The sequence below is a fragment of the Heliconius melpomene genome, chromosome 15 (genome assembly GCF_056956725.1).
Source record: "Heliconius melpomene rosina isolate 202511_hmr_F chromosome 15, ASM5695672v1, whole genome shotgun sequence".
In the NCBI taxonomy this organism is placed as follows: Eukaryota; Metazoa; Arthropoda; class Insecta; order Lepidoptera; family Nymphalidae; genus Heliconius; species Heliconius melpomene.
The window spans coordinates 10,744,155-10,761,668 of NC_140403.1; the positions used below are offsets into that span (position 1 = coordinate 10,744,155).

General features: G+C 38.7%; 1 protein-coding gene across 1 annotated transcript in view; it reads left to right on the forward strand.

The window, feature by feature from the left end:
* The window catches only part of LOC146531688 (uncharacterized), a 30,038-nt gene extending 14,231 nt beyond the window's left edge, over nucleotides 1-15,807 (forward strand). The window contains exons 5-6 of the mRNA XM_085198484.1: nucleotides 11,295-11,514; nucleotides 13,930-15,807. Coding sequence (XP_085054610.1) covers nucleotides 11,295-11,514; nucleotides 13,930-14,009 — 300 coding nt within the window. The 3' untranslated portion in view covers nucleotides 14,010-15,807. The remainder of the gene's footprint in view (nucleotides 1-11,294; nucleotides 11,515-13,929) is intronic.
* Nucleotides 15,808-17,514: the final 1,707 nt, after the last annotated feature.

Sequence of the window (17,514 nt, forward strand, 5' to 3'; positions counted from 1 at the left end):
AATCGGTTAATTAATTCAGGAGCTACGGTGCCACAGACAGACATGTTAACTATTTGTCCTCTTGCTTTCCTACTGGAATCCGGAATCCAATTTGATCGGATAAGATACTATCAGTTATTTTGATTGGGCTTAGTTGGCGATTGAATCGGTGAATTAAATAATTCAGCACTCCTCGTTATATTTCAAATTGTTATTTTGTAGTTTAGTTAAAATGTATTGTAATTAATACATTTATTTCGTTAAGGCTGTAGTAGCAGAGTGGGATAGCGTTTGACTGTAAATGCAACTGTTGTAGGTTCGATCCTTATTCAAACAAAAAAATATGATTTTTTTCTTTCCGCTAGTAAAATAAAGCAAAATGATGAAAGTGCCTTTAGATTTTGGCAAAAGTGATGAACAGAAATGTCTTAATGCACACACTAAGCTTAGCTACTAAGTAGTTTAAAAGTAAATCAAGCTTTTGTTGACTTGTAGAAAATGTGAAAAAGTTTCTGTAGTAAAACTTTTATAGGCGTAGTCTACAAAGTTGAGAGATAAAAAGAAGGGCAAAAAGAGATATTAAAATGCTATAAACTTTTCGTTTAGTATTTGAGTTAGATGAAGGTTCAAACAATATTTTTCTGACAATTTAATTTTATGTTCTATTTTGATAATGACTTCTTTATTTTTAATTTTCTCATAATAGCATTTTCAGATAGCAATTAATTAATATTACATAATATTATGACAAGCCAAATATATTTACACTTTATAGAATCAATTTTAACAAGAATGGATTTCATTTAAATGAATTTGAACATAGCGGAACGCGAACCCAAGAAGATTTGAGCACATTCATATTTTATGTTTCTAAATATTTTCTATATATAATAATTAATAATATTTTGTATATGAATAACAATTTAAAAAGATAAGAGAATGTCTATCTTGTGAAAGTGGACATTAACGTCTATAGCTTTTGTTGTTGGTAACTGTTTTTGGCGGACCGGTGCCGACTGATGTATAACAATAACTACAAAATGCTCTGCCCTCGTCCTTGTAGCTCCTCCTGCACACATGAGCATTGCGCGTACCTCACACCCGACTAACTATAGGTACGTCTAGTTAGTTTAGCTCGCCGTTACCGAGTTCATTGTTGAGACTTAGCAATCGTGCCGCTTTAAATCTTCACTAACTGCCTTTAAAATGCTTCATATATTTCACAAAGTGCTCTTCTATTATGTTCTGAATAGTATACTAAAGTATCAGTATTTTTTTTCTATTTTATAACTCCTTATGAGCTACGTAGAGTTACAATGCTGATTATATAATTTCAATACTTTTACACACTTATAGGATTAATCTCATATGCTTGAAGTTCTACACTCCTGTTAACATGAAAATAAAACATGTAAGCCTATATAAAATATATTTTATTGAAAATCCATGTGATTTCATCGAAATGTGTAATTTCTATTGTAAATATTTCAATTAACGTTATTAAATGTTGCACTATTGAAGAAGATAGGTACATAGCTATTGTCTATTCAATAGAAAATGATTTAACAGCACATACTAGTTTTGTAATATTTTTACAAAAACAAGAAAAAAATGTTTGTGGTATATCATGAATATGTACAATATATAAAAACATTTAAAATAGTTGTGTTCGCGACAACCGACGCGCATCATCGGCTGTGAACTCGTCACAACATGTTAGAGACTGTTTAGTTTGGCAAAAAGTGACGTCATACCACTCTCGTAATTTTGAATGTTATTATTAGTGTCTTTTCTAAATTAATAGTGTTTTTTCCTTTGTAAATAAGTAATTACATTAAATAATAAATATAAATAGATTTGGGTTCCGTTTTAGATAATAATTTTCGACTTTATATCTTATTTGTATAGTTGTACTATGATTTGCCGCATTAATCGCTTTTATATAATAGTAACTTCCGTATAGTAAATTTTATTATTAATTATTGTTTGTCATAGTTTTCTGTAACAAAATAACAGATTTGTATATTCCTAATGTGTGTAATTAATTTTAGAGAGAATTTTCATTGTAAAAACTCATGTAAAATTCGTCATCGTAACAGCATTTTTCGTAATTTAATAATAGATAATACTTAAATAGTATAATGTTTTATACATAGATAGATAGATATTTTTATGTTCTTTTAATATGTATAAATTGTAAAAACATCCGATTTTTAGTTATTAAAATATAAATGTAAATGTGTGATAATCATAGTAAAAATATTGTTGTAAATAAAGATAAAACGGCTCGGTGGCTCGCGGCTCTCGTTACCGTTTAGCTCCGCGCAACGGAGGTGCGCGTCGGGCGAGACAGAGACAGTCGGCAATCAACGGTGAGCACAACAGGAAGAAGATAGAATCGGAACAAGACACGAATAGAGCCGACAGTCACCGACCGTTATACAGTGATCAACATCTTGTTTCAATATCCTGTTTCAACATCCTGTTTCAGTATCTTGTTTCAATGTATAGCAAGAACGTCCTACAAGAACGTCTCACAAGAACGTCTCGCAAGAACGTCTCACAAGAAGGACTCACAAGAACGTCTCACAAGAAGGACTCACAAGAACGTCTCACAAGAACGACTCACAAGAACGTCTCACAAGAAGGACTCGCAAGAACGTCTCACAAGAAGGACTCACAAGAACGTCTCACAAGAAGGACTCACAAGAACGTCTCACAAGAACGACTCACAAGAACGTCTCACAAGAAGGACTCACAAGAACGTCTCACAAGAACGACTCACAAGAACGTCTCACAAGAACGTCTCACAAGAACGACTCACAAGAACGTCTCACAAGAACGACTCACAAGAACGTCTCACAAGAACGACTCACAAGAACGTCTCACAAGAACGACTCACAAGAACGTCTTGGGGTCTCAGCATACTCCGTGTTCCCATGATCTAGAACCTATAGTGTGCAGGGCGTCAGCGGCTCATTCACTTGAGTTCCGCCCGTCCGGTACAACGTGCTGGTCCTTCGAACCGGATCTGGGGACTCCTTACCGAAGCTGAAGACTCCTCACCGAAGCTGAAGCATCATCTGTCATCGTGCAAGTCATCGCAGTGCTCCGTCGCGCAAGTGCTCCGTCGCGCAGTACTCTATCGCGCAGTGTTTCCGTCGCGCTCGCAAACGCATTCGCCGTCGCGTTTCGCATCCGTATCGACTGTCGCGCTCGCAACTGCGCTGACGTCGCATATCCCGTCACGTCGTGAGTGTTTTGTGCATCCGCCTTCGTGAGTCTTCGTAAGTGCTCCATCGCGCAGTATATTCCGTCGCGCTCGCAAACGCATTCGCCGTCGCGTTTCGCATCCGTATTGACTGTCGCGCTCGCAACGGTGCTGAAGTCGCCTTACTCGGCGTTAGTCTTCGTGAGTGTTCGTGCATCAGACTCTGACATCCGCCTTCGAGTGTTATCGTGAGTCTTCGTGAGTGTTCGTGCATCAGCCTCCGACATCCGCCTTCGAGTGTTATCGTGAGTGTTCGAGAACCTTCGTGCATCCGCCTTCGAGTATTATCGTACTACATCGCGCAGTGCTCTCCGTCGCGCAGTGTTCTCCGTCGCATAGCGCTCTCCGCTGCGCTCTCCGCCGCCTCCGTTGGCGTCCGCATTGACTGTCGTGCTCGCTACTGCGCTGACATCTATCGCGCCGTAAGTCACGTCGTGAGTGTTCGTGCATCCGCCTTCGAGTATTATCGTAAGTCTTCGTGAGTGTTCGTGCATCATCCTCCGACATCCGCCTTCGTGTGTCGTCGTTCGTCTCCGAGAATCTTCGTGCTTCCGCCTTCGAGTGTCGTCGTTCGTCTCCGAGAATCTTCGTGCATCCGCCTTCGAGTATTATCGTTTCGTCTTGGTGAGTTTTACCAATTATCGTAGGTTTTTACTAAGATGCCTATCACAAGATCAAGAGGTCGATCCGAGGGATTGAGATATGAAGCCGACCCTTCATCTAGTCACACAGAGGTGACACACCCGCCTACGAATACACAAGAGGATTCCGTAATAGAAAAGAACTTAATAGTACCAAGTGACGAAAGGGAAGACTCAAGAATTATTTCAATTAACAAGGAGGAACAATTTGAAGACACACAAATAAAGTCGACAACTTCGAAACGTGCAAACTCGAAGAAGTCTACGAAATCCAGACGTAGAGCAAGAAATGCTCGTGAAGAAATACTTCGCATCAAGCTTGAACTCGCGCAAATAGCTCTGGAAGATGCTGAATCAGATAGTTCAGAATCCCAGGAAGATAATATATCGAAAACCGACTACGTTAGCTCCTGGATTGAAGATAATGCACAAATCGTACAAAAATCACTTACACCATGTGCAGATGTTCCGAGGCAACCACATCCAGTGCCGTCATGCTATAGAATGCCTCAACATCCGAATATCGGCAACAATTCCGAAAATCAACAAGCAATACAGAGAGATTCAACAAAGGAAATAGAGGAGCTAAAAAAGGAAATAGAAAATTTGAAGAAAAGATGTGAAAAAGCCGAAACCGCTCCTACATCGTTGTGTATGAAAACAGAGGTACCTAAACCTACAATGTTACCTCCATCATCGTCATACAATTTTCCCGTCGCGTCCAAAGTCATCATGGATCTTCCTACATATAGTGGAGTGTTAAATGAATGGCTATCATACAGGGCCATATATGAAAACACTAAGGGATACTTCAATGAAGTCGAAAATACAGCCAGAATTCGAAGAAGCCTAACTGGAAAAGCATTGGAAGTCGTCGATACACAACTCATAGCTCATTCAAAACCGGATGCCATCATAGAAGAGCTTGAAATGAATTTCGGTCGCCCAGATGCAATCGCATATAGTGAATATGACAAGCTTCGATCTCTACCTCGTTGTGCTGACAATCCAAAGGAGATACATGCATTCGCCAGTAAGGTAAGAAGCAGTGTCAATCTGTTTCGCGCCCTCGATTTACACAACTTTATCACTGCGCCAGATATAACGAGGGCCCTTCGTGAAAAGCTACCATCGTCGTTATGTACCAGGTGGTACGAGGAACAAGCATCTATATTCAAACCAGACCTGACGCACTTCAGCGAGTTTCTCACCAAACAAGCAGCATGTCGCACACCTTATTCAACAGAGATCCCGCACTCAGAGCCTACTCGTCGTGTGATACATAGAACGCACAATACTACCGAAGAAAGGAAAACTAATAGATTTCATGGAATGGTGAAAAGTACGTGCAAAATTTGTAACAAAGAAGGTCATCACAGTATTAGCTGCAAGAAATTTCAAGATGCCAACTCAGATAAAAGATGGGAACTCGCCAAAGAACACCGACTGTGCTTCAGATGCCTGCGGTTCCGACAATCAGGACATTCCTGTAAACCACAGAAGTGCAATATTAAGGGATGCATCGGTACTCATCATCGATTACTACACTATGATAAAAAGGAGAAATCAGAAATTCGAAATCAACAAGAAGAAAAGGAAACCGTGGCCAACGCATGGGTACCGTCAAAGGCGCATGCTCATCTTAAAATCATACCAGTCAGAGTTCATGGACCGGCGGGAGAAACCTCCGCATACGCTCTATTAGACGACGGATCAACTGTATCTCTCATAGATGAAGCTTTGGCAAAGGAAGTCGGTGCTGAGGGACGGCTGGATCCTTTAAAGATGGAAGCAATCGGGGATATAGTTATTGAAACGCCGGGATCAAGGCGTGTTACCGTGACACTTGCTAATTCACAGAAAAAGAAGATTAGCTTTACAGCTCGTACCGTTCCGCATCTTAATCTTTCCCCGCAAACAATTCGTGAAGAAGACTTAGCTGCCTGCGATCATCTAATAGATTTGAAGAACCAGCTCACCTACGACTCAGCCACGCCTAAAATTCTAATTGGTCAAGACAATTGGAATTTACTACTCGCCGAAGATGTCCGTATAGGACCGAAGAACCAACCAATCGCTTCACTGACGTCGCTCGGATGGGTGCTCCATGGTGCGCACAATAGGACATTGGGTCAGAAAATCCATTTCGTCAATCAAGTTACTGCTATTGAAGATAGAATGGATGAACAACTGAGAGATTACTTTGCCTTGGAATCTCTTATCATTAATCCGCGTCGGCCAGACTCTGATCCAGAAATAAAGGCTGAAAACATTTTGAAGAAAAATATACACCGTTTACAAGATGGACACATTGAAACCGCACTTTTATGGAAAGCAGAGAACAGCATCATGGTTAATAATTATGAGTCGGCGCTGAAGAGGCTCATATCAATAGAGAGAAAAATTGATCGTGATCCTGAACTGAAAAGGAGATACACCGAACAAATGGAATCACTCGTCCAGAAGGGCTACGCTGAGGTGGCACCTAAAAGTATCTCTCCAGGCAGAACATGGTACCTGCCACACTTCGACGTGCAAAACCCGGCTAAACCAGAGAAGCTTCGCATTGTTCACGACGCCGCTGCTAAAACCAAAGGTATGTCACTAAACGATTTCCTCTTGACTGGACCAGACCTTCTTCAATCGCTTCCTGGAGTCATGATGAGATTTCGCCGTCATGCTTTCGCTGTATCAGCCGACATAGCCGAAATGTTTATGCAAGTCAAAGTAAGACCTCAAGATAGGGATGCCCTTCGCTACCTGTGGAGAGGACACCGGCGGGAGGGAACTCCTGAAGAATATCGCATGACGTCGCTTATATTTGGAGCTGCGAGTTCACCATGCACCGCGATATTCGCTAAAGATTGGAACGCAAAAAGGTACATCGACACGCATCCAGAAGCAGTGGAAGCTATCATCCACAACCACTATATGGATGACTACCTAGACAGTTTCCGAAGTATAGAAGAAGCTATAGAAACTTCCAAGAAGGTCCAACATATCCACGGAGAAGCTTGTTTCAAACTCTGCAAGTGGGTTTCAAATATCCCAAAAATAATAAATGAACTTGAAACACAATCAAACATGACAGAAACTATTAACCTGGGTACCAAAGAAGAAAAGATTTTGGGTTTAATGTGGAGACCGTCAACCGATGAATTACGATTCAATCTAAAACTGGCAAGATTACCGCCCAGTTTATTAAATAAAACAACTCCTACGAAGAGAGAAGCTCTGAAGATAGTTATGTCACTCTATGACCCTCTTGGTTTCGCCTCACCGGTTACTATTCGGGCTAAGCAAATTCTCCAGGAATCATGGCGAAGAATTATAGATTGGGATCAACATCTGGATGAAGATCTTTCCAAGCAGTGGGCAGAATGGATGCTACACCTTCAGAAACTGAAAAATGTGAGCTTACCTCGATGCTACTCTGGTTATAGTGATGCCACATCTGTACAACTACATATATTCAGCGACGCCAGTGAAACAGCCTACGCAGCAGCTGCCTACTGGAGGGTGGTTGCTCCGGATGGAAAAGTCCAAGTCAACATGATCATGGCTAAAGCGAAAGTAGCCCCGCTCAAGGTTATGTCAATTCCTCGTTTAGAACTACAAGCAACCGTCATGGGAGTTCGCATAGCAGAAGCTGTCATAAAAGAACATCGTATCGCGCCGGAATGCAAAATCTTTTGGACAGACAGTAAGACAGTTCTGACGTGGATAAGAAATGGAGCCAGGTCTTATAAGCCATTTGTCGCACATAGACTAGCAGCCATTGAAGAATATACCAAAGTTGAAGAATGGCGTTGGGTACCTTCTAAGCTCAATGTCGCCGATATAGCCACCAGAGAAGTACCATCTGATTTTGGAGCTGATCATGAATGGTATCACGGGCCTGCCTTCTTGAAAGAAAATCCGAGTACCTGGCCTATCGAAAAACCGGTCGTGTCAAACAATACTGGTGAAGAACATACTTTTACCGTTAAAGAACTCCAGCTGAAGACAAAATTACGTGAAGCAATTCCTGATCCACAACGCTTCTCAAAATGGGAGCGATTACTTCGTGCCACAGCTAGAGTCTTGCAATTTTTAGATATTTGCAGAAATAAAAAAGAGAAGATCTTTTATAAGCGAACACGTAGAAATATGGAATCAGATCCTACGTGGAACAAACGAAGAGAAACATTGCAAAAGAAATCTACTACTCTACATAGCAAGAAATCTATGGATTCCAACAATTTTCTGATATTGGATTCGAAGTACATTACAAAAGCAGAAAATCTTCTCATCCGAACATCTCAAGAAGAATCTTTCAATGAAGATATCACAGACTTAAGATACAACAGGACTATTGCCAAACAAAGTCGCCTTCATTCATTACCCGTAGAACTCCGAGATGACATTGTCGTTCTTCGCAGCCGTATAGCCGCCGCCGAGGGAATAAAAGACGAAACAAAGAAACCACAAGTCTTAGATGGAGATAACTACATCACACAGTTATATATTGATTGGACCCACCGTTGTCTTCACCACAGCAGCACCGAAATAATAGTAAATGAAGTACGTCAACATTTTTGGGTAATTCGTCTTCGTCCCACCGTGAAAAGGATAGTTCATCAGTGCCTCAAGTGTCGTATTCGCAAGGCACAACCCCCACAGCCTTCTACGGGTGATCATCCTAAATCCCGTCTCGCTCATCATCGAAGACCATTTACATACACCGGCTTAGATTATTTTGGCCCTCTCACAGTAGTCGTCGGCAGACAACACGTGAAACGTTACGTCGCACTCTTCACGTGTCTTACCACTAGAGCAGTTCACCTGGAAATCGCCGCCAGCCTAAGCGCAGACTCTGCCATACTTGCATTGCGAAGATTCGCTGCACGTCGAGGATGTCCTTCCGAAATTTACTCAGATAATGGTACAAACATGCATGGAGCAGACAAAGAACTTCGAGAAGCATTCAAAGAAGAAGCCAGTCGTCGAGGCATCGCATGGCGTTTCATAACACCATCTGCACCATTCATGGGAGGCGCATGGGAACGTCTTGTTCGCTGCGTGAAAACAGCTCTATACACTATTCTTCGTGAGAGATACCCCCGAGAAGAAATTTTGGCTACATTACTCTGCGAAGTAGAATATACTGTGAATAGTCGTCCCCTCACACATGTTTCTGTAAACAATGACGACGAAGAATCTATAACACCCAATCACTTTTTACTTGGGGGTTCAGCTCGTCTACCTGTACCTGGCACATTTAGTGAGGACGACATCGATAGCAAAAAGCAGTGGAGACGCTCACAGATATTAGCAGACATGTTTTGGAGACGCTGGGTTCGCGAATATCTCCCTGAACTTCAACACCGGCGGGAGCCTCATGGTCGAGGCCCTACTTATGAAATAGGTGACCCGGTACTTATAGCCGACTCACAACTTCCAAGAAATACGTGGCCAAGAGGACGCATAGAAAAAGTATATCCAGGTGCAGATGGACAAGTGCGAATAGTTGAAGTACGCACTAAGGGTGGTCTTCTGAAAAGGCCAACCAAAAAACTCGTTCCGCTTCCAAAGTAAGAAGACGTCGTCGCTCACCGCGGGAAAGATGCAGCATCACATCGAGACCTGATTCTGCACGGCGGGAGAAATGTTCGCGACAACCGACGCGCATCATCGGCTGTGAACTCGTCACAACATGTTAGAGACTGTTTAGTTTGGCAAAAAGTGACGTCATACCACTCTCGTAATTTTGAATGTTATTATTAGTGTCTTTTCTAAATTAATAGTGTTTTTTCCTTTGTAAATAAGTAATTACATTAAATAATAAATATAAATAGATTTGGGTTCCGTTTTAGATAATAATTTTCGACTTTATATCTTATTTGTATAGTTGTACTATGATTTGCCGCATTAATCGCTTTTATATAATAGTAACTTCCGTATAGTAAATTTTATTATTAATTATTGTTTGTCATAGTTTTCTGTAACAAAATAACAGATTTGTATATTCCTAATGTGTGTAATTAATTTTAGAGAGAATTTTCATTGTAAAAACTCATGTAAAATTCGTCATCGTAACAGCATTTTTCGTAATTTAATAATAGATAATACTTAAATAGTATAATGTTTTATACATAGATAGATAGATATTTTTATGTTCTTTTAATATGTATAAATTGTAAAAACATCCGATTTTTAGTTATTAAAATATAAATGTAAATGTGTGATAATCATAGTAAAAATATTGTTGTAAATAAAGATAAAACGGCTCGGTGGCTCGCGGCTCTCGTTACCGTTTAGCTCCGCGCAACGGAGGTGCGCGTCGGGCGAGACAGAGACAGTCGGCAATCAACGGTGAGCACAACAGGAAGAAGATAGAATCGGAACAAGACACGAATAGAGCCGACAGTCACCGACCGTTATACAGTGATCAACATCTTGTTTCAATATCCTGTTTCAACATCCTGTTTCAGTATCTTGTTTCAATGTATAGCAAGAACGTCCTACAAGAACGTCTCACAAGAACGTCTCGCAAGAACGTCTCACAAGAAGGACTCACAAGAACGTCTCACAAGAAGGACTCACAAGAACGTCTCACAAGAACGACTCACAAGAACGTCTCACAAGAACGACTCACAAGAACGTCTCACAAGAAGGACTCGCAAGAACGTCTCACAAGAAGGACTCACAAGAACGTCTCACAAGAAGGACTCACAAGAACGTCTCACAAGAACGACTCACAAGAACGTCTCACAAGAAGGACTCACAAGAACGTCTCACAAGAACGACTCACAAGAACGTCTCACAAGAACGTCTCACAAGAACGACTCACAAGAACGTCTCACAAGAACGACTCACAAGAACGTCTCACAAGAACGACTCACAAGAACGTCTTGGGGTCTCAGCATACTCCGTGTTCCCATGATCTAGAACCTATAGTGTGCAGGGCGTCAGCGGCTCATTCACTTGAGTTCCGCCCGTCCGGTACAAGTTGTTTAGTGTCTCCCCCATACACAAGCAGACGGACATTTCGGCGCGTCTTGATATAGCGCCATTGTTCAAGTAAATTGAACGTTATTATACAACTCCGGCAATATAGTGGACTGTGAATTGAAAGGCACATTATATGATTAAAAATGATTTTTTTTATTATACAAACAGAATAAAATTAATATGTGTGTATTAACAAGTCTGTCTCGTCCGCTGTAATTAAGCAATTTAACCTACACATTGAATATCATAACGATTGCGTTACGGCAGCGAATGCTGCCGCGAAGACCTCGGTTGAACTTCGAGAACACAATATTGATGATTCTAGAGGAAGGTGCTCTGGAGAGCATGTAAGAAGAGGTTGATGACCCACCGTTCATATATTTTTGTACTTATATATAAAAAATTTACAGACGGAGCCCTGGCAACGTCTCGAGCTAAGTGCCCCACAGCCAGGCGGGCTGCGCGCGTCCTGGCGCGTGTTGCGCGTGGCAGTGCCGGCGGCCGCGAGCGGGGCGCTGCGCGTGCGCTGCGAGGCGACCCTGCCTGTGGAGCCGCCCGTGGTGAGGGGCGCGGTCGCGACTATCACGGTGTACTCGCGGACGGAATTGTCGAAATATGTTTCTAATGGAAGTATGTAGTGATGAATTTATATATAAACTAGCGACCCTCTTGCGGCTTCGCCCGCTTTTACTACTGGATTATTCATATAATGTATGTTTGCAAAGCACTTAAAATAATGTGAAAATTAATTAAACCCTAATGCAATCCGCACTTTCGTAGTTTTAATAAGGATTTTCCAATTGTTTTACACAGCAAGAATTTTTTAGTAGGTACCGTAATTTTAAATCTGTGGTACTAATCTTTTCAAGTACTTATTAAAATATATTTAAATGACTATTTTTAGATAGTTAAATGACTATTTTTAAACGGAAGAAATACTACGTGGCTGCCTGTGAGGAATATTAAATAGAATGCATCGGCCGGGAATCGAACTCGGGCCGCCCGCGTGGCATGCGAGCATTCTACCACTGAACCACCGATGCGTGTAAGGCAGGCGGACGCGCTTGTATAAGCCGTTTCGCAGCAAGGATTTTTTGATATTGTAACAACTTCTAAAGTACTTTTTAAATTGAAAAACAGTAAAAGACAGTTTTGATCTACATTAAATGGCCAACGTAACTAATATACTTATTTATATGCTGAGAGTAACGCATAAGTAAAACAGGACTCGATACAGCTGAGTTGTCAACGGCGTGATGTGTCAACAATTAAATGCGTTTTTCTCTAAAACTATTCGCAATTTCGAAATAGCGTAAGAAGCTATTTTTATCTCCGTTTAACGTAGAAACTTTATAAAGTATTTTAAAGGATAAGGATTAATACCATTATGGAAAAATATCCCTCACAATAAAAAATATATTGAAATTATTATTTTTAGACAGAAAAATGATCACTACACGTTATTTTTAAAAGATACGAATATGCCATCGCAGACTTTTTTGTAGATCTCATTAAGAGGAACAATACTCCACTACATTTTTTTCATGTAGTACTTACCATTAAAGCAGCGCATGTGTGAAAGTGTCTCAACGGGTAGGACTTTATACGCATTTATCGTATTTATGTTAATTAACATAAGAATGTACAAATAATAAACTATATATAAACCTTCTCTGAAAATTACTCGACTTAATGGTGAAAACCGCATCAAAATCCGTTGGGTGGTTTAGAAGAAGAAGAGTTAGAAACAACAGAAAGACACGAAAAGCGACTTTGTTTTATAAGACACTAGCGGGTGAATTCTAAAAAACCACGAAACATGTTCAATGAAATATTTTAATGAGTCTAAATTTAAAATTTTATAATAATCCGTGGCGTTTTAAAGATTTCAACCCCTTATTTGCACCCTTAGGGGGAGAATTCGAGAAAACCATGAAACACGTGTTCAATTAAATACTTTTAAAAATCTAAATTTAAAATTTTATAAAAATCGGTGCCGATTTAAATTTTTTTTCGATACAAACTTTCAACCCCCATCTCACCCCTTGAGGGTTAAAATTTTTCAAAATCCCTTCTTAGTGGATGTCCAGATAACAAAAGTAAACATCTGTCCAAATTTCACGTTTCTACGCACAGCGGTTACGGCTGTGCGTGCGTCTTACCTCAGTCAGTGAGGACAAGTCCTTTTATATATATAGATAGGATGATCAATAATATGTTTATTATTAAAACATAATTATTTAGTCTGAAATGCAGAACATTGTTGGAACAAACAAACAAAATTGACTTAACACTTTGGCTCTGCGTAAAGACGTCTCCTCTCTGTGCGATCTCTATCACATTTATCATGGTGAGTGTTCTGAGGAACTGTTTGACCTGTTACCTGCCGCCGAATTTTCTAACCGCACAGCACGTCACAAACTTATATATCATTCACACCACCTGGATACATGGCACTCCACTACTGTGCGGTTTCGTAGAAATTTCCTTTCACGCGCCACCCGTGTTTTCAAGTCGGTACGGTACGGGTACCATCAAAAAGCGCGTCTATCTCCACCTCAAAGGCCGGCAACGCACCTGTTGCCCCAGCTCCTCTGGGGTTGCACGGAGTCGTGGGCGGCGGTGATCACCGCCAGGTGACCCGAACGCTCGTTTGCCTTGTCCTTTTTCCATAAAAAAAAAATACTCTGCAATATAACAACACACGCTTCAAGCGGCGGTTTAACATTCATGAGATATATAAATTTTGCTTACTTGTTTTGAATCGGAATACTTTAAAACATCTTGTTCCTAATATAATTCTAATCGGTGTTTCTCTCACTCCGCTGCCTACTTTCCGCCCAATGTTCGTGTTTAATCAATCTTAGGCAGAACTCAACGACGCGCTATATTTTCTTAACATTACAAGTAAATGAAAATAATTCCCCCGAGTGGGTATTGAACCCATAAACATGATATATGTAGTCTGACGCAGTTCCACTGCGTCTTATGAATTAAGAATTAGGTCTTATGAATAATTTAATATTTATTATTATTTTGTTGCAGGTACATTCGTTGAAAACATAACCTTTACTATCATTCTGATCTGGACTTTTAGACAAATAGCAAAGCCTATGAGCTTATGACTCTTGGCTTAAATATATATTAAGTGATATTAGAATAAGTGTAGATAAAAGAATGGCGTCAAACCAAAATAGTTCGAAAGAGTCCTAAAAATAATCGATATGGGAACCACACTGAGTGCAAAAAACACCTTTGTGTAAGGAACACTGTTAGAGATCGTAACTAACTGAATTTTATTATAGATGTATAGATAGATACATGAATAGATCAAAAATATAGTAGGTATAAAATTATTATTTTTTTGTAAATTTCAAAACGTTGTTTAATGAAATATTTTAAAAACATAGGTTTATAAATAATTTATTAGATAAATGATATGATAATGTAATTTAATATAATTAAATTGTAATTTTACTTTTACTCTCAAATTCTAGTCTTTATCCTGCATTTTAATTAACTGAAGATTACGTTGAATAAAGTGTTCAAAGAATTTACTTGCTTAGGTATAAGTTAAAGAAGTTTAAGCTTTCATGTTGTGAATTTAAATTATTTTATTTTCCTCAACTAGATTGATTATCATATATTTTTTTGATAAAATTCTAATTAATTTATGTCCGTAAAAGAAATGCACTAACGGAAATAAATTCAATAAAAATACTAAAATATATATATTACGTAATACGTCATATATTTCTTTATTCAAATCTGTCGCCAGCTGCCGCCATAACAGTCGATCACACGATGTGGCACAGGTCAGAGGAAATAGGTCATACTTTATCTAAAAGCTCCTAAAAGAACACTAAAAAATACTAGATTTACAAAAACTGAAATTTTAACCCTAAAGGGGGGAAATAGGCGTTGAAAGTTTGTATGGAAAAAAATTTAAATCGACACCGATTTTTATAAAATTTGAAATTTAGACTCTTAAAGGTATTTAATTGAACACGTGTTTCATGGTTATCTTGAATTCTCCCCCGAAGGGTGCAAATAAGGAGTTGAAAATTTATATGGAAAAATCTTTAAATCGCCACCGACTCTTAAACCACCGACTCTTTTAGACTCTTAAAAATATTTCATTGAACACATGTTTCGTGGTTTATTAGAATTCACCCCTAAATAAGCTAGCGAAGCTGCGCGCGTCCGCTAGTCATTAATACAATTGAATTTATTATGTTTTTTTAATATAATTTTTTATTTTTTTTATGTCAATTATAAAGAAATGACATGTATAAAGGTGTGGGTACTGAATCATATTAAAATTGCAACTTTCAGAAGACTTTTGTATAGCTTTCAATATTATTTGAGTTTTTGAACATTTTGTATATTTTTAAGCATTGTTTAATTCTTAAACTACACTTACCATGATCAGTAACGAAATATACAGATATGCTACAAGAATATATAAGATTGTGTATTATATTAGGTAAAAGTATATTTGGGCCTAATCTTCGAAAATGTTATAGCCTATTAGTTATTTTAAAAACGAATTAAATAAAGTCAGCTTCACGCTGTATTCGCAAATAGCAGGGTAGGTAGAGGGAACCTAGTGTTAAGACACTCCGTTCCGGCGTTGAAGCTGATTTTTTAAAAAAATAAATGTTTCATTTTTTCGAGTGGGCATCGAACCCCAACCAGTCACATTTAATAACACTTTGTGACCCTGCGCCACGACTGGCCTCAAGTAATATTTACTCTAAATGTGTATAAATGTAGGCGTTAATCAATGGCTGTGTTTCACTTAAGATAATGTCAATTCTTTGCACAAAATCATCTTTTTATCTTTAATGTACAGTAAATCGATGTTTTATTTTATTTTATTCATCAAATTAAAAGTGATGCGTAAATAAATTACGATATGAACGTGTTGTATTTTATTTAAAACCTTTATACCTCACATTAATTAAGTAGATAAGTAACTGCTTAATATCAAATGAAAATATTTATATTACAGATTAATATTAAAGAAGGCCGCAATAATTTGTATAAAACAATAAAAGGTAACTATATAACAAATATTGAAGAAGCCACGATGACCTCGATATAGAGATTAACTCGACTCACGTTGAGAGGATAAATGAGGACAGCCTAATTCAGAGTATACGTAAATCTTTAGAGTGTAAGATTGAAGGTTTAAAGTGTTGTTTTTATTTAGTGTTATATCAGACTACTTGCTCAAGGAAACTATCTAAATCTAACTGCAAGGTAAGTTAATCTAGCCGCTATGTATATATATACATTAGGTATAGTCTATTGTGTAATGAGTCTCCCTGTTGAATAATCTGTAGACATCGGTTTTTCATTCATCGTCTATACTCTATGCATATTCAGGCGGGCTCTGTCGCCTTCGGTGACGTTCGGTAATAGATTGCTGCGAGATTGTCCCTCGAGGCAAGTAACATGGCAGATTAAACTTGGATTACATTCTTAATTAAAATATCTATATTATGTGGTTTACAATTGTGTTGATAATTTCATGCCTGAGTGCTATAAAGTTAAGAAAAGGTAAACATGTAAAACTTTACTCTCTATGGAATTACGAGTAATTTGGTCATCGCCTTGGATCATGCTATTTGTATATCCTATATCTTATAAAACAAAGTCGCTTTTCGTGTCTGTCTGTTGTTTCTAACTCTTCTTCTTCTAAACCACCCAACGGATTTTGTTGCGGTCTTCACCATTAAGTCGAGTGTTTTTCGTAGAAAGTTTATATATAGTTTATTATTTGTACATTCTTATGTAAATTAACATAAATACGATAAATGTGTATAAAGTCCTACCCATTGAAACACTTTCACGCATGCGCTGCTTTAATGGTAAGTACTACATAAAAAAAAATGTACTGGAGTATTGTTCCTCTTAATAATATCTACAAAAAAGTCCGCGACGGCATATTCATATCTTTTAAGAATAACGTGTAGTGACCATTTTTCTGTCTAAAAATAATAATTTCAATATATTTTTTATTGTGAGTCATATTTTTCCATAATGGTATTAATCTCTATCCTTTAAAATACTTTATTAAATTTCTACGTTAAACGAAGATAAAATTTGCTTTTTACACTATTACGAAATTGCGAATACTTTTACAGAAAAACGCATTTAATTGTTGACACATCCCGCCATTCACACATCAGCTGTACGTTACTCAAGTTTCACTTATCGCTTACTCTCAGCATATAAATAAGTATATTAGTTACGTTGGCCATTTAATGTAGATCAAAACTGTCTTTTACTGTTTTTCATTTTAATAAGTACTTTAGAAGTTGTTACAATATCAAAAAATCCTTGCTGCGAAACGGCTCGCCCCTCGCCATGCGTCCGCCGCGCCCGCCTGCCTTACACGCATCGGCGGTTCAGTGGTAGAATGATCGCATGCCACGCGGGCGGCCCGGGTTAGATTCCCGGGCGATGCATCAGGGACAGAATACCCTCTTCAGCATTAACCACAAGCTTGAAAAAAAAACCCGCCTGCCTTTATAGCAACGAAGATTTAGATACGTTTGCACGTATTGGATAATTGGAGTTGAATGTATTATTTCAGCGCGATATATTTGGTTTCATATTTTT